Source organism: Cyphomyrmex costatus, unplaced genomic scaffold (genome assembly GCF_001594065.2).
Source record: "Cyphomyrmex costatus isolate MS0001 unplaced genomic scaffold, Ccosl1.0 scaffold132, whole genome shotgun sequence".
Taxonomy (NCBI): Eukaryota; Metazoa; Arthropoda; class Insecta; order Hymenoptera; family Formicidae; genus Cyphomyrmex; species Cyphomyrmex costatus.
The window spans coordinates 996,042-1,018,737 of NW_017275304.1; the positions used below are offsets into that span (position 1 = coordinate 996,042).

The 22,696-nt window shown below is 39.4% G+C and overlaps 1 protein-coding gene across 1 annotated transcript in view; it reads right to left on the reverse strand.

Annotated features, from left to right (window-relative positions):
* Positions 1–22,696, reverse strand: part of Lim1 (LIM homeobox 1) — a 42,976-nt gene that overhangs the window by 9,163 nt on the left and 11,117 nt on the right. Inside the window, exons 2-3 of the mRNA XM_018550932.1 lie at positions 19,401–19,590; positions 2,619–2,851 (exon numbers count right to left, since the gene is read on the reverse strand). Coding sequence (XP_018406434.1) covers positions 2,619–2,851; positions 19,401–19,573 — 406 coding nt within the window. The 5' untranslated portion in view covers positions 19,574–19,590. The remainder of the gene's footprint in view (positions 1–2,618; positions 2,852–19,400; positions 19,591–22,696) is intronic.

Genomic DNA, 22,696 nt, shown 5'->3' on the forward strand with positions numbered 1-22,696 from the left:
AACGGGTTGTCGGTGCGTTTTGCGGTTTCGGCTACGTCGGCAACGGAACGACAAAAGGTTCGCCCCCTGCCTAACGACCTTTCGGTTTTCGTTTCACGGCTTATATACGAGTGGGGCCCTCGTGAAACCGAGCTGGTCTGCCCTCTCTCTCGTGCCATCGTTTTCATTTCTGTCTATCTCCCTTTTCGGCCGGTGGTTCACGGTGGCATACGCGCCACGCTGTTTTCACAGCTTGCCGCTCTCTCTCTCTCTCTCTCTCTCTCATTTGGGATAGAAACTCCCGTGAAAAACCTGCCCTCTCCACCCTTCTCACCCTGACGGTCCTACCCTTTTTTTTTTAAGCTGATCCTGACTCCGTGAAATCCGTGGCGGCGTGCGCGTTGAACTGTGACCCCCTCGACCTCGCCGCTCGAAAAAAATAAATCCCGAAATTCTGAGCCACTCGAGAAATGGGTCCCGTCGCGTCGGTCTTTGTAGGAATGCTCGAATTTAAAGGGATATCGATGCCTCGCATTTATATGATATTAACACCGTGTGTAACAAATATGTCGAGACTTTTGTTCATTTTGACTGCGTTCGGCAGAGAAAGCAGCTTTGCGACTGTAAAATCCTTTAATGTAATTGGTTCTTAATTCCTCACTGGATCCAAATGTATAAACCAATCGTATTAAAAAAAAAAAAAAACTTTATAACAGATGCTTTTTCTGCTGAACGCAACTCTTCTCTTTCTGAGATTCTTTATACATAATACTTTGTTTTAGAGAAAGCATCCGAGTAGTTCTGCAACACGCGCGAATATTTCTTCTGCTTCAATCGGCATCGAAGCATCGGGGCTTTCCGGTTCTCCGATAAAACTCCGTCGGAACGTCGAAGATCGGAAGAACGGGCTGTTTCTCGACTTCGGGATCGGCGAGGCGGCGGGCTGCGCGCGATAATTTATGACGGCCTCTCTTTCTCGCGAGCGGCGGATAAAATTATTTATCGGCAACGGGAACGGAAACGACGGAGGCGATCGTAAAACGCGCTCGCACCAGATCGAACGAGAGACCCGAGAGAAGACAGAGGGGGTCGAGCGAGGAGGAGCTGTCGCGATAATACGCCCTACCCCTCTCTGGACAGCGGCGCCGCGTTCCGGTGACAGCGGTGCGGAGATCGATATAATGGAAAGCGATTGTGCGTTGACTTTGTTTGCACACCGAGTCGAGCGTGTGCCAAACGCGATTTCGCGCGAATTTTCGAGCCGCGATCGATCGCCGCGTGCCGCTGACAGCCACGTGCCACGTCGAAATCGCGGCGTAACAGCTCGCACGACATATTTAGGCCGTACCGCTGAAGACCGAAACTTTAATATGCAGCCTTTAATACGTTTCTACAATATTCACTTTTTTAAATCAATTGTACTTTATCGATAGAGAAAGAGATTTCGCGTTGAGAAAATTTTTCTTTCAGGTAATTTCGACATCTCACAATCAGAGAGTAGTCATAGCACGATTATTACCTAAGCATCATGGAGGAAATATATTAGGAATATAGGAATGAATACATCAGAAACACTGTATTCTGGTGAAAGTAATTAGATTAATATGTTAATACTTATTTTTATTCCTCTAATATTTCCTCCATTTTTGCACAAGACTAAGTCAACTTATCCTTTTACGATTTTATAACGCCAACTTTTTAATAGCATTAAATTATCCGCCAACAATGTTAGGTTTTAAAAGCGTAGTCAAGACTTTTTATGTATTCTCTCGTTAATAAGTTTAAATCTATATAAAAAATAAGCAAAATACAATTAAGAAAAGACTTATGTTACGGTAAATTCATTGTTAAAGTTCTTACGAATGATTTTGGCAAATTTTTATACAGTTCGAAGAAGAATATGAAAATCTACACTCTAAAATTTGAATATCCAGATCGCGGATGAAGAGTGAAAATTTCATATTGCTAAGTTCGGTTTGTTAAAAAAACGATATCAATAAATATCCATATCCGATAATATCTGATATAAAAAATACAAAGTTATGTTAATACGTGTGTATACATGTATCCAATTTAAAAAAATTAATCAAATGATACAATTGTTAAGCTTCATACGTGCTCATAAAAGCTTATCCCTAAAATATCGTGATCATATTATCGAGCACCAGCGATTAGAAGCAATGTGAGATTAGTCTCGATATCGATTCGTAACAGATAAGTATAGACAAACACAGAGACCACGTGGATTCTCAGGATATCGTTTAAATTTAAATCCCACGACGAATCGATCTGCAAACGGAGCGGACAGTGTACACAGACGAACTGTGATACTCTGAAGTGCCTCCTCTTCGTGGACTAACTTTACTTTCTCGATTCTGTTTGCTGTTTCGATCGTAGAATTATTTATTAACTCCACCATGGATAACAGAAGAATCTAATTATTTGACGTAGCCGCAATTTAATTTCCTGCACGAATTATACGCGAATTTATTATGCAAAAATTAACTTCGTTTCGTCGCGTTTTTGTCGCAGGATTCAAACATGTATAAATAAGTGAGATAATATGATCGCATCGAGATAATATTGTTATGCGAGATGGCTGAAGATAATAACGAAAGGGTAGTGCAGTTTTGACTCACCGTGATGACCGTGCACGTGATGCGTGTCCGGCAGCGGTTTGCCCGACAGGTAGTCTTGCTTGCAAACGAACTTGTTGTCGTCCAAGACGTAGAGCTCCTCGCCCGTGCTCATCTGCTTCCGACACACCAGGCAGGTGAAGCAATTCAGGTGGAAAACTTTGTCCCTCGCTTTCCTCACAAGGTCCTGCGGGTTTATCCCTTGGAGGCAGCCGCCGCACTTGGTGCCGTATCGCCTAGAAAAGCAAAATACAGATTTATTGCTGGTGTACTGACGAAAGGACGGATAATGAGCGCGTGGGTGTTCCAAGTGCCGAAGAGCTTGTTCCTACGCGTCGTAACGAGATATAAATCTCCACGTGTATCTTGATTTTCTTCAAATATAGTAGAAATAAGTAAAAAAAAGTGATATTAACGATATTACCATATATTATATATTGAATTACGACTAAAACCGTGAGATTAAAACATCGTTTGTCCGTTGCGAATTTACGTCACGGCGCAATTTCTGTGGGGGAGGAAAATTTCCGTATTTCTAAACTATAGCCAGACTATACAGATAATCCTAGTTAATTTTCCAATTTTTCTTCAAAACTTGTCGAAGTGTCAGCGGGGACGTCTAGCGAGTTAAGAAAGATTAGTATTAGACATAAAAGATACCGAGGGGGAAGTTAATCACAAGTCCTCCGATTTTGCGATTTCTCGCACTTTCCTTCTTTTTCGCGAAAACATACTCTATCCCGCGACATTGTAATTTCGTCGTGGCGCGTTAACGCGAACCCCTAATCATTAAACCACAAGTATCGCCGTGCAACGTATTATTATCACACGTACGACGCGCGGCTGTCGATGATTTTTCCCAAAGGCGCCATGGATCATATTTCTCAGCTCGATAACAGACCTCTCACGGAAAATAGCGAGGCGCGATCTTTTTTAATCTGCAATTTACTCCGCGAAACTCCAAAGTGTTGTACACCGAAATTATTTCGACGACTACACGAAGGGTTGGCGCACGCCGCGCTCAATAAACGCCTTCGATTGCCCGAGTTGACTGTAGAACTCATAGAATGTGAAAGTTACAAGTTCTGTTTGTAACTCAGTCGGACCGCAAACGTCGATGAAAGAAATACAGTGCTTTTAAAGAGATGGCGGTTTAATGTTCCGATCCGGTATAAAAAGTCGAGGCCCTACCGTGTCGTAAAAACGTACCGCCGCTCCGCCCGATATTTTTTTTCTTCCTCACCGAATCGTTAAGCGCCTTGCTTTTTTCAGACGCTTTACCGATCTCTCGTTAAATGTTCTTCGTCGCGTTGCGTCATTAAAAACTTAAATCATACTAGTGCTGTCATAATTGTAAAAAGTCTTTCAAAGAAATTGCAAAATTATGTTATAAATTAAAGGAATGTATTGTAGAATCATACAAATTGAAAGGGGAAATAATGTAAAACTACAAAGATTAATTAACAAAATCAAACTAATCAAGAAATCGTGTAGAAATAAATTTTTAAAATTAAATTGTAGAATATTAAACTTAGTAAAATTCTAAACTAAAATTAGAGTAAAATTATATAATTATTAAAAATATAACTATATATATAAAACGTTGAAATTATGGGATTACAAAAACCAATAAAAAGAATAGAAAGGATCGGAAGAATAGTTTTCCGGTTGACGCGTTTCTCAATCAAGCCGGAACAATCGTCAAGCCAATATAGGTATATCTTTGTGACTGTATCATTATAGTGGCAGAAGCTACACTCTTCTAACTGGCAATCCGGATCGATCTAACTATAGCAATCACGCAATTAATTATAGCAATTAGCTGGAGCCCTTAGGGCTGGCGTGTTCCGAGGAGCGGACGTCTCAATCGATTCCCCTTCCTCATCCCGTCGTCGTTACGCCAACAATAAACAAGTTAAACGCGGATGGCAGATCGTCGGAGAGATCACGAAATCGGTCGCTTATTAGCAATTCGGTAGGGCGATACTTATCGACCTGCCTTTCGATACTTTGTAATCTACGCCATTAGCAGCATCAATCAAAGGCGATGAGATTGAAAAGCGTAAGAATTAAGTATTATATTTTACAAATATAAAAATGTCGAAATCCTCTTCTAAAAACTATATTTTTATACATATTCTCACCTTTACTATTATCGCAATTTACTTTTGACATTGCGTGTGTTATGCGTTTATTTAACTGTAAAAAAATATTTTTTTTTTTTATTACTTGTGACTCCGATTTTAAACTCATAGTCATTTGTTAATTTAATATCTACTCAATTGCTCACACACTCGCTAGTTTACAAACGTTAAAATGTATGGAAACAAGTGGACAAAATGTAAAACAGTGCACGCGTATTAATAGCAATTTTTTTTTAAACTTGAATTTCTCATTCAGCAATGTTATTATCGCGCAATCGACCATAAAAAGTACGTACTACTCGTAAAGCACGTAGAAATAGGAGGCGCAACGCCGCGCCGCCGCCGGGGAGCCGTGACCCGGACGCCGCTTAAGAGTCATTGTTAGCCTAATTGTTCTCGGTGTACCTGACGGTAGACGCGCGGCGCGTTCGCGTCTACGCGCAGTGCATCGACGTTTGAGCGTTTGAGCGCACAATAAATCCCGTGGAATCTCCCTTTATTGACTGCTGCCGGGTGCCGTATCAAGCGACCCAATTCGCCGCGCTTTATTACCAAGTAGACGCGTGACGTTCGACGGGAATGCAAGTGCGGGGCGTCTCGCGACGCGTCGTCGCGTCGTCGAACGAAGAAAAAAAAAAGAGGAGAAAACGATCGCAAACGTGCGACGATGTTACATTTGCACTCCGTATTTAACGTGCGACTCTATTAATCGATATTAACTAATTCATGAATCGCGTGAATCATTAATGCTCTCTCACTCCATTAATTGCTAAGCACTCCACGCACCTCTAATCCTCGAACGTATTGTTCGTAATATTTCCGAACTTGTCTAAAAGTCGCAATATACGTGTGATTTAAATTATTACGTATTGTAATAACGCCTAGTTTTTCATTTTCTGATTGGCTTATAATTAGACTTAATCTGGTAATATAAAAATTATATTTTGCTATAGTTAATCACTGAACTGATGGTTTTGTAGTGTAGAATTACTTTTGAAGTTACCACTATAAAACATCATAAGTTAATCAGAAAATGAAAAACTAGACCTAAAATATTCGTTTCTACCAATGTAGTTCATCTCGGTTCAATTGATTCTCCATTTTTTTTTCAACTTCTAAGAATTAGAAAAAGATGAAGAGTAAGTTGAATCGGGATTAAAGTTAATCTACATTGATAGAAACGAGCATAAGAAGACTTTCATCTCGCGTGGAGAAAGAGAATGTAGCACGGATGAATAGAAAAGATAAAAATTTCATAACTCACATCACACACAGCAAGTTCTAATATACGATGCGAAAATCACATTTTGCATGTGACATATTGAAAGTGCATCGGATAATTAATTTGCCTTTAATGGAAATTAAATATTTCGGCTAATAGGAGCGGGAATGCGCTATATGATGCAAACAACAAATTAAACTACGATCGCAAAACGAATTAATTATTAGAACGTTTTGTGAACGATGAAATGTAATAGTTAAATAAACATTTTATCACGAGTGCCTCGTTCGTTTTTTTGCATTCTTTTTTCGCGTGTTACGTTTGCCATCCTGATGAATTTTTCTTGGGATTCATTTTGATATTAATTATACCATATCATCGCGTTGCTGCGTCTCGCGTAAATCCGTAATTCGACACTATCGCCATTTAACAGACGAATAGCTTTCAAATACGCGTGAAGCCATTGACGGATCGGCAATTATTCATCGTGCTCGTCGCACCCAAGAACTTGACGCAACGCGTAGCTTCTTTCTCTAATCCGCTTCGCATACCGCGAGCGTTTCTGTGAGGTTTCCCACCGCAGCCTTTAACCGCCTCTGAAATATTTTACGTCCCGCGGTTGACGTGCATTTCGCGAAAAAGAAGAATGAGAATGAAAAAGAAAGAGCGAGAGAAAGAGACAGAGATGGAGAGAGAGAGAGAGAGAGAGAGAGAGAGAGAGAGAGAGAGAGAGAGAGAGAGAGTCAAGCAACGGAAAACGCGCCGTGTATCTCAAAGAGATACGACTTTCTCTCTCTCTCTCTCTCTCTCTCTTTCTCTCTCTTTCTCTCCTGTTTAGGTGGAGCCCGGTTGCTCGCGCACGGCCGGTGAATATCAAAGGTTGCTGCACGTGTCTGCAGCAACATTGTGTTCGCGTATTGCGTCGCGACTTGCCTACGTCGGGACTTCATCGTCCATCGTGCTCGAGCACTCCAACTCTCTCCTCTCGTAGGCAAGATGAATATCTCTCGTAAAAGTACGCATTGAACGCTGATCGAGATTATCGCTTGTAAGAACGCATATATACAAATGAGGAACAAGTACAGATGTGGGAAAGCGTCATTTTCATTAGCGGCTTAAGCTTCTTCATTTATAATCTATAGAATATATTAATCATGAATGGCAAAGAAATTCATAGAGAGAATAGTGCTTCTTCTTTCTTTTTTCTCTTATAAAACAAAAAAGGAATTATATTATTTTAAAATTGCGTCAGGGGGGCAGCTGTAATCAATAATAAAATGTAAAACAAATAGCTTTCAAGTTATCGCGGTGCACGCGCTAATGTCTTACGATCTATTTTACTGCGCAAATGCCTTACAACCCACATCCTTTTGCAGGAAACAGCGGTACGCAAAAAGTCGCTGATTATCGTCAGTGTTGCATAATACTTTTTCGCGGCGAACGTTTTGCGACCCGCATTTGCGTTTGGACCAGTCATCGCGATATCGAGTGAACGACGAGCGTCATTCATCAACATATAAATGCTATCATTCAATTAGAAATGCTAAGTACACTTCGAATACTTTTGGCATCGATATTCTGACCGTGACAATTAGAAAATGTGAAACAATACCATTGAAAATTTCAATGTACGATATATCCAATGATGGTTCACATCATTGACACTGAATTTAAACAATTAAAACTCGAATTTTAAAGTTTCTCTCGTCTAAATTTCTATTTAGGCAGAGTTTCTGCTCGAACAAATTTTTTTAATTAGAAAAGTTACGCGTAATAAAATCATGTATTATTATATCTACATCTTGCTGGAAATTCTTTCAGAGACTAACCTCGCGATCGATCGTGATCCGTCGATAGCGATCCCGTTTGGATCGATAACAAGAACGGGCAGTTTCCACGGCAGAAGCCGAGGGAGTGCCCCTTATCGATCAACTTGGATGTCGGATCGCGTGATTGCGAGACGCCGCTTGGCGAGAGCGTCCTGTAATCAGCCGGTCGCGGCGCGCTTTTTCTCGCCGAACTATCCATCAAGCTGTCCGAATTAACGCTCACGGTCCGAACAACGAAACTATCATCGCGGAAGCTGCGCCGGAGGTGATCTCAGTGGTGCTTTCGACGGCGAGGATAATGATGAGGACGAGGACAATGACGATCATCATTACGTCCACAGCTCGGTCTAATTCCAGAGATTATTTAATTGATCATAGTAATTAGTCACGACCGTGCGGACTTCTGCAGGTGCAACTGCGAATGGCGCTGCACCCCGAGGGGGCGTCTCTATACAGAATCTTTGTCTCCCTTCTCTTTCTTTTCTCTCCCGCAAGAGAAGATAGGTTCGTCTTCGTCGAGAAGAAAAAGAAGAAGCAGAAGAAGAAAGAGAATCCTAGCAAAAGAAGACAGGCCGTAAAAATCATTAAAATAGAGAAAGGCTTACGTGATCCCACGCATGTGTGCCAAGGGGAGGAACGAAACTGGGGGGTGGCAGGACTAAGGGGGGGAAATCGGGAGGTTCCCTTAAGAAGGTGAACGTAAAGAGCCCGCGTCTGGAATTCCGGCGCGCAGCAAGAAATATAGGACAGGCGGGCCCGAATGGGAAAAAAGTAAGGGGGTGGGCCCGGGGCGCGATTTGCCACGGACCCGAGAGAGCGCGTGTATCCGTGTGATATCGTGGACAGACGGACGAACGGTACGCGTCTCACGTTATGGACGATCCTAAGACAGATGCTCGAAAACGGCCCCCTCTTGTTATTCGCTTCTTTTGCAACACGGGGAATTATTTCGGTCGGAATCATGAACGTGGCGCAGCAGGTAACAACGGATGATGCACTTGGCTCTCAAAAACGAATATTAAAGAGTACCGTTTAATTGACCAATAATTTTATAAAACGTTAATTTCAGAGGGACTCTTTTATGTAAATTCATTTACTTGATCAAAATGACGTTTTATATAGAATTAGATAACAAAGTAATATACACACTAAATATAAATATTATCATGCCATGCCATTTATAATTCGTTTCTGTAATTGAGAGCTTTTGATCAGTGATTGTTGATTATTTTTTGTTTTATATATTATAATATTTTAATACGATACACACACCGACAGTAATAAAAAGACAGAGAAAGAACAAGAACGATTTCTGCATTAATGTATCTATAATACACAAGGATGCATATTATATTTTTAATTTACAAATACTAGAAATATAATACTTTTCATTATTACATGCAAATACACATTCACTCTTTCTCATAATCAGTTTACAATCTTTTAAGGGAATCCTAAAGTCGTCTGTATTACCGATTAAATCATATGATTTTTGTATAATTACTTCTTCCTCTTTTACTGTTTTGAAAAGCTTTTTCCAGGATTATAAAGCGTACGCATTAATACGTGTCTATGAAATGGAATCTATAACGAAAAACGACAAAAATTTCGAAATTGAGTTATTTACCATTTCTTAGTCCAAGAAGACCACGTCGTGACAACATTTGCTTCATATTAAAGCTTCATATAAAAGTGCAATCTGTACTTATGAAATAGTAATCCACAGACTAATAGTTTGCATGAAGAAACAGCGTGGAGTTCTTAGAATTGGACTTTAGATGTCTAATTAAAACAAAGAGTATTTAATTGTTCATAATAACTAGTCGCGAGCGTGCAGACTTCTGCAGGTGCAACTGCATAATTGTTATACGAAAATTGATGCGTACGCGTGACATGCGTGAGTAAGATATTGATGTATAGTGATGTGTCGCAATGACACGTATTCGACAATGTGTAATGCCAAATTTGTAACCGTACTTGTGAGTGCCGGCACAACTTCGTCGCGTCCTCCAAGAGAAATCTAATGATGCGAAAGCTCTTATTTGAGATTAACAATACTTACTGGAGCAATAGTGCGGTTCGTCAATAATTCTCGCGTGATTCGAGATTTTACAAAAGTTAACGAGTTACCTCGCTCAGCAAAAGATCTTAGTCGCTATCAGAAATTCGTTGGGCGCCAGGCACGAGAGAGCGTGCCACTCTTCGCACAAATGTTATTTCCAATGTAACTAATTGTCTTTAGGATCTTCGTAATCTTTAATCCTTAATTAAAAAGAGAGGAACTTTCACACGGAAATCAAACAGAAAATTCTCTACTACAAAGACCTACCTTTAAATCCCTAAACACTTTAATTGTACAATAATTTACTAAGCAAAAAGTATAGCATCCCCCCCCCCCTCTACGGACAATATGCTTTTTTTTCGTACGATACAACCGCATGAAGATTAGCTGTGCCGTGAACAAGTCGGTTTAACTCCGTGCCGGCTCGAACGCAACGCGGAACCGAAAATAAACGGTGCGTAGCGCACGCCGCGGCGACGCGACGCGGATAATCTTCTGCAAATACAAGAGCGCGGAGAAAATAAAAGCGCGTTCACGGGCAGTGCATACATTACGCGGGACATTTCGCCGTGCAGAGCGCCGCGGGCGCCGATATATTTCAAGATACGATATTTCTCGTTTTTCTTCCTTCCATTTTCTTTTTTCCCCTCGTTTTCCCTTTCTCCTCCCCCCTGCCGCCCCTTTAATCTCCCTTCGCTATCTAACGTACGACAGCAGCGGGAAAGAGGGATCACCAGGGGGGACAGCGCGATATAAATTTGCTCGACAACGCGGAACAGACAAGTAACCCTTCCACGTGTAAAGTAAGATCCTTCCTTTCTCCCTGTTTCTTTTTCTTCCCTTCTCCCTCTTTCTCATAATTCTTATCATTGCTCGATACATAATTGATACACGCGTCCCTATACTTTCGACTATTTATTATTACAATGCGTTCTTTAAATCTTCATTTTTTTCTTTGTTTAGCGGTATTAATAGACTGTCGCTGTGGTTTTCTACAAAGATCTCTTTACTTCTTACATTACGTAATTTAGATATGTATGAATCTTATTAACCTTTATCAAACTTCTTTTATCAACTCGTGCGTTGTCGCCTTGAGTCTAACTTTAAGACAAAGTCGTACGCTTGCAATTATATTAAGTTGTCAGCTACGTTGTACTTACTTAGCGCATAATCCTCCTTAACACGGATTTAATCCCGAGGTGAAATAAATCTCACTATCTATTTATGCTCATTATCTTAGACGCTTACGCTTAATTTACCCGTTCAATCTGCTCATTATTATATAATTTGTGATATTATGTAAAGTGTAATTTTCCGAAAACAAAGTGAACAATGAATACAGAGTAAACGAGAAAAGATACAATTTTTTATCTGTTATATCTAACCTTTATATGTACTAACGTTTTCTAATCAGATAACTCTAATTTCGAAGAAGAAGATTCTGAAAGATATTGAAGAAGTTTACGCTTCTGTGTTGAAATTGTTAACAAATCAGCGCGATACTTTCTCTGTCTTCCGCCTCTAGCGATTTTCCATTAACGATCTCGCAACGCCGAGGATTATTCGTGGCACGAGCGGATTCTAATTAACTGCATCCAATTAGCGTGTGGCATTCTTCCGTGACGTGGCGGCGTCTTCTTCTTCGCCAAGTATTTCCCGTAATCGCGGCTACAGAGTTCAAGGTAATGATAACCGCCGCCGACACCTCAGTTTAAAGCGACCGTAACTTACGGTTAAATTTTCGCCTGCTGAATCCGCAAGATAACTCCGCGTACTTGCTTATCACGCGACCGTATCTCCTCCGGCGATCGTGAGGATATTAATCCGTGAGATATCGACGATTGCGAATGCAATTCCATACATATCTGCGTAAAAAGGGTGGAAAATAAAAAGGGATTACCTGCTGTACAGACCTGATTTCTGCAAATATATACGAAGGCTATCTTGCTTCGGAATGAAGATAATGTCATTCAGATGGTGCGACAAGTTTCAAGAGTAGTTTTAATTCCTCCATAGCAAAAGTTGCACAGGAATACATTTGCAACTGTATGTTACAATTTTGAAAGAGGACGAAAAAGCAAAATTAAATGACACCTCTGCATTAAATAAAATTATGTAAATATTTCGCTTCCTTTACAGAATTTATAGCTTAGAAATATTAATAAGTAGAATTTACATTTATCTTTGGACGCTCAATATTAAGATATAAATATAATAGAAAGAATATAACAAATTGTACGTTAGTTGTACGTAGATTAGAGTCGCGAAAAATAAAACATTAACGCGCGCGGGAGCGTCACTCATGTAATAGCATCCCTAAAATTCTCACCGGACGTAATTCGTGTTTTTCGTCTGTTTGCACGCATAAAAATGCCTCGCATTCATACATAATCTCTCCACGTCGCGGTACAGCGAAATGTGGCTCGTGTGTCTCGTTTTAACGGGGCGCGTAACGCGGTGAAAAAAAAAAAGGGAGGAAAGAAACGAGAGCCTCCGCATAAAATTCAAGAGGCGGAGGCGATAAAGGGTCGCCCTGAATTTAGGCCATTCCTCTTTCGTGCCTTCCCGCCTTCGTATAATCGCTTTTTCTTTTCTTCTCCTCTACTCCTTTTTTTCTTCTCGGTGTCGTCCACCATCGCGTCTTTCTTTCTCTTTCTCTCTCTCTCTCTCTCTCTGGTATATAATCGCGGTAACGGATTGCATTTAGCTTTATTATAGTCCTGTCAATTATATATCATTATTCCACCGTTTTTCAACCGGCTCGTTATCGGAGCATAGTAAATGGATTCAAATCGTCCCAGTACACTCTTCTCTCTTCGATTCTACTATCTTTCTCTTTCTCTATATCTTTACCATGACTTTGTTTCGTCGCATCGTCAAACCTGTTGTCTCCCGATGCGATTATATAGCATTACCTAAACGTTACTTTAGTTTGAGAATTCCGTTATCGGAATATTCCGACTGGATTCAAGAGTTTCTTTCCTGCGCGCTGCTTTTTCCTGCACCTCGTAAAAATGCGATTAGTACCATCGGACCAGCTGTCGCCAATGTGAGACGCTTTACAGCTACTAAAACCGCTATAACTTTTCTACTTGTCTACCCAATTACCGGATTTAGTATTACATTAGTACCCCCGCAAAAATCTAATGTCTTACTCCCCTTTTGTTACCGCGCAATTATTTAAATTATGCATTCTGGATGGGACAATACCGAGAACAGCTCAATCTTATTCGTACGCGTGATTAATCATTCTCTCAGCTGTTTATAAATGAGCAAGAGCGATTCTTGTTAATCGCGAATAAAAAGGTCCGGCGTGATGCAACAGTCAGTAGTTGGTAAAAACGTACACGGGCAAACACACAAGCCCTATACGCATCGCGATGCTATTTGCTGGGCCTTCCTGGAAGGGAAACGGGGTCCTGAAGAGCTGCACCTTCCCTTCTTTCCTCTTCCCGCCGACGTTCGCCAACCCTGCGACCCGCGCCAGCCCCGTCACGCCCAACAAACTTCTCCTACGACTCGTAGCGGGCGTCACGCCGCATTTATAATGTTTCCACGTTCGAGTTTCGATGGGTCCACTCCCGCGGAGCCGAGAGTCAAGTAAAAGGACAATGGGCCTGCCACGTCGGCGCCCTTTGCCATGAAAAGCCCCAGCGACGCGTGATCCTTCAATTATTCGACAAAATATCGATATCCGCGACCGTGATTTAATATTATAACAAAAGTCAAAAATTTTAGAAGGAAATAAAAAAAAAGAGAGATACAGAACAGATTTATGAATCTTCGATTTTCTATAAATTATTTTATTCCTGAAAATTTGTATCAATCAACCCGAAGTAAAAAATTCTTACTCTTTATGCAAAAATAAAATAATATCTCATAAAATAAAAAAAATTAGAGTAAAAAGTGTAATTTTAGTCATAAATTGAGTATTGATGACTAATATAAGCTCACGAATTAAGCAACAAGCTTATTTTTATGTTCCTCATTCATTACGAAATAATGTTCGAGGAAAAAAGGGCTCTTCATCGTCCTTGTTCTATTTGCACCTTACTGCGCATAACTATTGCGAAATCACGGCGATTCGCACGCGTGTCGTGATCAACGAAAAAAAAAAAAAGGATTCGCAAGTCGTGTCTCAAGTTGCATCCTATCGCGTTATTTAGCACCCTCGTAAAACACTAACATCGCCTGTGTAATATTTCCGTCGGTTACCGTCGTCGCCGTTACGTAAAGTAACTTCATGTCCCCGAGGCAAACTGGACCCGCGAGTGTACTTTTCATTCAATCGACATGCACGCGTTGCTTCGTTAGCGGAAAAATAATGTTAATTGCGCGAGCGCGACGTCGCGCACAACGCAACATTGTAGCACACGTAACGATCCATGTAACGATCAAGGCAATCATCGGCAACACGTCGATGATGATACCGCAGCATAGACTGTCGGCAAATCAATGAATCATCAACGGTGAGTTCGTGACTCTCGATTTATTCGATTATTTTTGTCGCAGACCAATCGAGCTCCATAATATCTCATTCTAAATCAGACTAATAATTAATAATTAGATTACATAAAGAGTTAATGTATAAGATAAGAACACGCGTCGATAGATAAGTGATTAAAAAGAGAGAAAGTATGGATAATTTCATTTATACTTTGACACATAAGAAAGTTCTTCGTGTTAAAGGATTCGATAATCAAGAGGAATTAGGAGATAACAATACCAAAAATAAGAAACCATAAATATTGTTATCTGTAAACCTTTGTGAATACATAGAATACAGGACATAGTCGTAAAAAGTTTCTTCTAATTAAACAATTTGAAAAAGTTATCCTAAATAAACCGACGATCTGGGTGGGAAATCCCGTTAACGAAGCAGAGCGATAAATCAACGAAATCTGAAGAAGAAGCTGAAAATCCAATACGAATAGTGTAATTTAGAACTTTCATAAATAGTCAAGACTGACTTGTCGAGTGCCACAGGTAGAAATCGATAACGTCCGTGGAGCAGCGCCGTCTTGCGCAACCCTGTCGTCGGCCATTGAATTATTCATTCATTAATTTTCGGTAGCTGTCCGCGCCAGAGGATCAGCGAGCGAACGAGCGAACGACACTCGCCTGTCTCTCCTCTTCGTACAGAGTCACGAATCGTTTGTCGGCCGCACACGGATGACACAGTGCGGAGCCTCTCTGCGCCAGTAATGTTTTCATCAGCATTTCGGGAATGGCGGACCGTATTTTAAGGCAATAATTTTCGCCGCGGTCGATGGCCCGGTTCTCCGCGCGGCGCGGTGGCGTCGAAACGGGGACATCGGCCCTTTTGATCGTGCTCGGAGGGGCCCGTTGAGGGCCACGCCACGGGGCCATTATCGACCTTTAAGGACCTTGCTACGACTCGTGGAGACCGGTTACCATAACCGCACGTATAACCGCTCGCTACGCCGCGCCGCCGCGCCGGGAGGAGGACCTCCCGGAGGTGTTATAGGAGTCCCCGAGCGAGCGCGGTCTCGGGCCGTGGTCGAATGTATTTTTCCGTCGACGTTACACCGCGTCCTTGAACGTCCCGCTCTTGCACCCCGACGATGTTCATTAAATAAGCCCGTCCCATCCGAATTAGGACCTCATGTATTGCGAAGATAAGGAAAAAGGAAGGAGATATTCTATTGAAATTTCAATTGGACGTTTCCGTCCGCGGATTAAAACGAATATCTACCTTTACTTTTCAAGGCAATGTTTTTCGACGAAATTTTGATTAACTTATCAAGGAATGTCTACAATACTTATTAACATAGATAAAATTTTTGTTGTTTAATACATGAAAGGGACGATTGGATTAGGAACAACGAATTATACAGAGTTAGAAATTTCATTAATTAATCGTCGATTAAGTTAATCGGAGGTTGGTCAAAATTGTCTTTATGGTTGAATATTGTGACCATCGGTTTAACTCGACGCTCTACATCATATTACATTAGTTTCTACATTAAATTGCATAGTTTAATAACGTGTAATTCGCGTTTGATTATTGTAATTTATTACTCGATTACACGACTCTAATTTAGCAAATCACGCAGTTTCCATCGCGATCGCGTTGACGAGCGGAAAGACACAGGAATCGCGCGTCCCGCAATTGCGACGCTTTTTTCTATCGCGTCGATTGGCTGATGAATTTTTCATCGGGTCGGAAGATGCAAAGTAGCTGCCTCGTAAAGTATACAACACGTTCGTTATACATTCGTACGCTCGTTGTACATACGTATCGGAGGCGCTCCTCCTCCACCGACCCCCGGACCATACCGTTTACGGCGCGATTCCCGCCGGTCACAAAGGGGATCGTTCATCACTTCCAGAAGTCACGAAAGAAGCGAGTACCTCTTCCTCTCCGCGGGACCGTGTCCGGGAACGCAGCGATTTTGTTTGCAAACGATCTGCGCGGCCTGGCTACCGCAGAAAACTGCCGCCGCGAAATTGAATTCGCCACAGCGCGGTGCGGCGAACTCGCCATTTTTCGCCTTGACTAATCGATACGGTGATATCATAGTTCGCCACCCACGTGGAACGGTAAGGACCGTAGGATGCGACAGATCTATGGCGGCGTGGCGTCGCGAATAATGAAGACCGGTTGTCGCATTTTTTTTTTAGTTATAATATAAGTGACTGAGAAAACTAATTATATTTTGCTACGATCTACCGTAAGATAATTTGCGCAGCGTTGTTTTAATCGGTTTAACTGAGAATCAAATTGAGCTTTAAAGACAAATTATGGTGTTAATAACGATAACATTAATGATGCTATTAATAATGACATTGATAATAATTTACAATCACATAATAAAGAATAGTCATAATTCCTGACAATGTTACGATGCGCGTTACGAATATATCACTTTCATCAATTTATATAAAAATTGACATTTATGAAAGAAAGGATGCTTACGAAAGAAATATCTGCGCGCAATCATATTTTGAAATTATTTGCAACAATGTATCAAGTTATTATATTACTTATTTCTTCGTTAATTTTACAAGATAGGCGCAGAAATAAAGTAACTGTCGAAAAGGACGTCAAAAGCAATTTGCTCTACGAGTGTCTGAATTAATCACTATGCTGCCGGGCCGTTTAAATCGTTTCTATGTGCGACGATCATTAATTCAAATCACTAGGTTAAACTACTTTTCCTTCCGGTGAACTTCCGAAAACACGATAGAGAAGCTTAAGAACCTCCCAAATGTGATTCGACTTCCAACTTAAAGCAAGCTGCTGGTAATCCACATTTCGAAAATTTCCTCGCGCTCGCATTTTCGACGAGTCGTATCGCATGTAAAATTCACCGGAGACTCGTTGACGGGCACTCGTGTTTTTCCGAGATACGCAAAAACTAAAACACGCGTCATGCAGTAAGTTTACAAGTTTCCGATGCTCACTTATACATAACAGCACTATTTGTGCATCGTCGGGCAAAAATGAAGTCTATTCTTAACCTGGCGTTACTAAGGTCTTGTTATTAAAATCTAGCTAATTCAAGAATTAAAATTAATGTGAAATTTTTATAGAATATTGGGTTGGAGCAAAGTTCCGCGATATTTTATTAGCTTAAAATTATATATTGTACATTTAAAAATGAGCGATTATACTACTCGATAGAGCTATAAATTTTATATAGCTTTAAAAATCTGATCTTTTAATCGCGATACGATGATTTTTAACGGAGTTATGAGCAATTAAAATCAAAATGTTCCTTTACTTAACTCGTGAATAACTCAGGAACAAATAATCATAAAAACATTCTTTAAAAACAAATTTGGGAAAAACGTTAAGCTTTCACGTTAGATGGTTAACAATTTTTGTAAATTTTTTTTGGTACATGACAGATCCACAAAGTAAGAAAAAAAATTTCTCTTTTTCCAGCTCATAGTTTTCTATATGTATAAAAATTATTATAAAAATCTTTTGAAAGTAGAGATTTCAAGCTTCAAAATCTTTTATTTTTTAAATTTAAATTTTGTTTATTTTTGACAAAGATATTATATATATGTTATAGTTTTGAGCTAACAAAAACCGTAGAACTTTTCCTCTAACCTAATACTTTATAAACTAAGTTTGATCCTCGGACCAAAATTATATCAATAAAGTTACTATAATTCAAAAGTTATTAAAACAAATTTTTTTATTATATATAGTAACAAAACAATTGTAAATGAAAATAATACTATGTTTATAGTACCCGAGGTTTGTCATACCCCGTTTTAGTAACGTTGGGTTAAGATCAGGCCGAGCGAAACGGCGCCCGCGTTGTTCAACAAGAAAACGCCAAGGCCTAATACTTTGCAAGATCCCTTTTTCTCGAATCGCCGATCCGTCGCTTAATCACGCAAAAACACGCCGATCTTTCCCGCGTGATTCATCGTCGATAGGTCATAAACGAGAAGACGACTAGATCGTCGGGAAAGGTGTCGGAGATATTCACCGCTCAATAACACGAACTTTCGTGATAGTTCGAGAGAGACAACAAAAAAAGGGGAAATTTCAACGTGGGGAAATTTGAAATTTTCATCATAAATATTTGTATCATGAATATTTATATATATTATCTACGCTATGCATTGATTATTGAGCTATAAATAAATCGGCGCGTTTTTAAGATGTATTTCTGATCGTAGCAGTAACATAATGAAAAGATATAGTCGCGTATAATCGATCTATATTCGTTCTATATCAACGCATCTATATTCATTGATGCATATATATACATGCAGATTGTGAACGTGAGTTCTATAATTATATGGGGGTATTAATAGTTCCTCAATAACAATAATTCTCTATTTATACGGTAATGATTAATTAATTTCTAATAGAGATCACTCATTTAAATTATCTTGTAAGGAGTGTCGGCATTTTGCAAAAAGAGAGCATGTTCTTTAAATGTAAAGACAATTCTATTAAGCGTAAATTAATTTTTCCTTCGCAATGTTAACAATCTTCATTTATCCATATTAGGCATATCTTATCTCTCATATTGTTTTTTTACTTTAAAAGTAAAACAAATTTAAAAAAACGTTTATATTTTCAAGTTATTATCATGAATGAATTAACCAAATATCCTCTACTCATCAGCAAAAGTGAACTAATTTATTTTCATTAAAAAAGTCATCATAATTGTTATACTTCAAAAATATGTTTTTTAAGTATTATGAAACAAAAACGACATTTGATCGTGATAAGAATATATTCTTTTTACTGATATTATTTGATTAGTTAATATAATAATTTGTTGTGTTGAAAAATATAAGCTTTTTTCTTTTAGAAAATATAATTTTTTGAATAAAGTATAAAATAGGATATGATACATGAATAGATGATTTTTTATTTGAAAATTTGACCAATGTATTTAATTTGTAATATACCGCGATTATTACAAACTTTTATTCTTTCTAAGATAACTAGTTCTATGTATCAGCGACAAGCCTGAAGGATCTTTCCATGTGAGAATTAGCAGCACACCCACACAATCACGTACAACGTACCTGAAGAAGTCGTTTCTGCAGAAGAGCTTTGCCTCCCTGGAGAAGCACTTGTCCTGTAACGCGGCTCTGCAGTCGAAACAGCGCACGCACTCGACGTGCCATGCACGGTCCAAAACGTTCAGCAGGTACTGATCCATTATCGGTTTCTCGCATCCTGCACATGACAGGAGCATCGCCAGACCGCGTCTCCCTGTTGAAATTAAAAGAGAACATATTACGCACCTCCGTCACTTCGGCCTCGAGAAATCTTACGACATGACGTTCAGCCCTGCCATACGAGTTCGTTCAATATCACCCTTTTTTCAACTACCTACACCTTTTCTCTCTTTTTCCCCTCTTTTCCTCCTCGCCTTTCATGGATAAAACGCGCAAATCTTTTTGCGCTCCGTCAAATGACTCGATCTGATACATCCAATTCGAAAATTTCAATTGAAATTTGATGAAATATTAACGCACGGTTATTAATGCATGCGCAGCGGACACAAACGTTATGTCATTGGTTCCGGGCAAAGCTTAAATTAATATTGGTTCTGCACGCAATGCTGAACATTTCGCTGTAAATATGCGCTACGCATTCCGCGTAACGCAACGCCGGCTTTACGCGATTTAATGTAATCGCGGATGCATCGCGAGATTCAAATCGCCGAGCGTTTCAATTTATACTCGAGAATATTCTTTTTCCTTTCCGTTTCGAGAGAGAGAGAGAATAATACAGTGCGACTGTGCTGTAGCGTTGAAAGAATGAAATATTGTGTTTGCGCTAGCAATTTTAAATACTTCTTTCGCGACACGCGTATTTATTTATAAATACTAATTTCCAGCTCGTTCGAAACGCCCGTCGAGTAATTATCACAATGGAAACTCTATCGGAATTACCCGCGAAATTATCTGCAATGAATCGAATTAAAATCACATGCACAGATACGCAAAGTAAGCGCGCGTAGCGATGAATTGTTATAAAAAAAAGGAGAGGAAAAATGGCTTATTAATCGAAATGTTTGGAAGCCTTTCGAGCGTGGCGCGCGTTTTATTTAGAAAGAAGATTAAGCGCTTTCATTGTAAGAGCGCGCGTGCATAACGAGGCGTGCATTGTGCTAGGCTTTTTTGTATATTCGACGGTTAAATCACCGTACGATCTGGTTGACACTACCGGACTGGTGTAAAAATACAACAATGCGACATAATCGCCGTACTAATCACGTAGAGCAGCAACTAATCCGATTCCTGGAATAAAAAAATCTTGTTTTTTACGAGCTGATAAGATTGATGATGAAAATCGCATGTTCGCTTCATGTTTCGCGAATTTTGTAATGCATCTGCGGAGCGATTCCTTGAAGGAATCTTGACAGCATATCGCGCACTCTTTGCAAATTAAATTAATTCTAAGTCTTGCATTACTTTTCTCTCTTTATGACGCTATCGGAAATTAAACGCAATTACGTTTTTTTTATCCGCAATCAAAATGTAACTCAAATATGTAACTTTTGAACAAAGAAAATATACTGTTTTTAAACAAAGGAAAAGATAGATTTGGAAATTGCAGATGTTTGTGCGATAATAATTTGAACATTCCACTGTTTGCAAAACTAAAGTGTTGTAAACAATAGAATGTTTAAATTGTTTCTTAATATAATCATTGCTAAACGTAACCATAAATTTTTGACTCTAGATAATCACAAGTACAATTACCACATAAATAACAACGTTTAATATTACGATGTCAGCCTAATTTTTGTATCCTAAATTTAGATCTTTTTAAAAACAGTATTTTATTTTTTGCCAATATTCTTATTATATGTAAATCGATATATGTTAATATGGTATTTGTCGACAAAATTAAGTTAAGTGAAAAAATTAAATTAATGTTGATTTTTACAAAAGACATAATCTTATTTTATAATTATAAGTATATTTCATTCAAATTACTAAGCTCGTAAAATATATTTTTATAGTTTAGTTACTAATAAAACGACAATAATTGAAAATTAAATAATCGACGATGACCATCGATAAAAAAAACTCAGTAAACAAAAATTGCGCTTTGCAAGTCTTTAAATTAATCAAGGGAAAACGCACATTTTCTATTGCACAACCCCGTATATACATTATTCATTGATAATATAACAGTAACGATTAAACATATCAAAAATTACCGAGCGCTAACTGCGATTTCAATTACTACCAGGCATCGCTCAGTAATTTAAGCACAGCAATTTGAACAATGTAAAATATAGCAGTTAAAATGTTTGCGTTACAAATGGTCAGCTGAAATTTCACCATTTCGGACTGCGTTATACGATTGTCTAGCTATAATGACGCTCCCTTTAATTCTCAAGAAAGAAGACGTAGGACGGGGAAGGGGGAAAAATTTTGAGCATCGCGACGGGATACCGCGATCATAAATCTCGCGGCACTTAAACAAAAAGCCGCGGATTATTGCATCGACGAATTTAACGATCGCGCTTCGGCATTTATAGTTACGCAATCTTTCATCTGGCTAATTTCGCGGCCGCTTTTTCGCGCGTCTCTCTCTCGCGACCGGGTCCTACAGCGAATAATTATAATTCGTCGTTAATTAACATTCGCGAACGAGACTGTTCTTTCTCCCTTTGCTCTCTCTCTCTTTCTCTTTCTCTCTCCTTCTCTACATCTTTTATCTTTTTCCTTCGCTCTACCATTATTCCTTTTCCTTTTCTTCTCTCCGTTCACCCTCTCGCCGTTTTTATCGCCATCATTGAGACCCACGGAATTCACCCTCCTCTTCCTTTTTTCCGCGGTTTCCGCCAATGGGCGGAGTCCCTCTGCCTGGCTGGCAGGGTTGTCAACCTAGCAACCCTCCTCCCACCCTTAAGATCTGACCTTGCGCATCTCATCCCTCTCGCGGAAGGGCGAGAAAGGCGAGGGTAGTAGAACGGTATCGCCGTAGTCTGTGAACGTTCGCAAGTTAACTTTGAAATCGTAAACTATTCCGCGTAATCGACTAGCATGCGTCCCGCTTGCTAGTCCAAGCTGCTTGACTTAATACAATAAAACCGAATCACCTAATAGTACAAATCTTAACATTAACTAAAACAATTTCAAATCACTCATGTATTTATCTAACAAATACATCGTTATTGCTTTTGAAATTTTTCCTTTTCAAATTATTTCATATTAAGTAATCAATATCAATTATGAATTTTAGTAAAGAACACATAACTTGAGCGCTACACAGAATAAAAATATTAGTATCCTTGCTAAAATTATTTACGAAATAATCTTATTGCGTATATATATATATATATATATATATATAT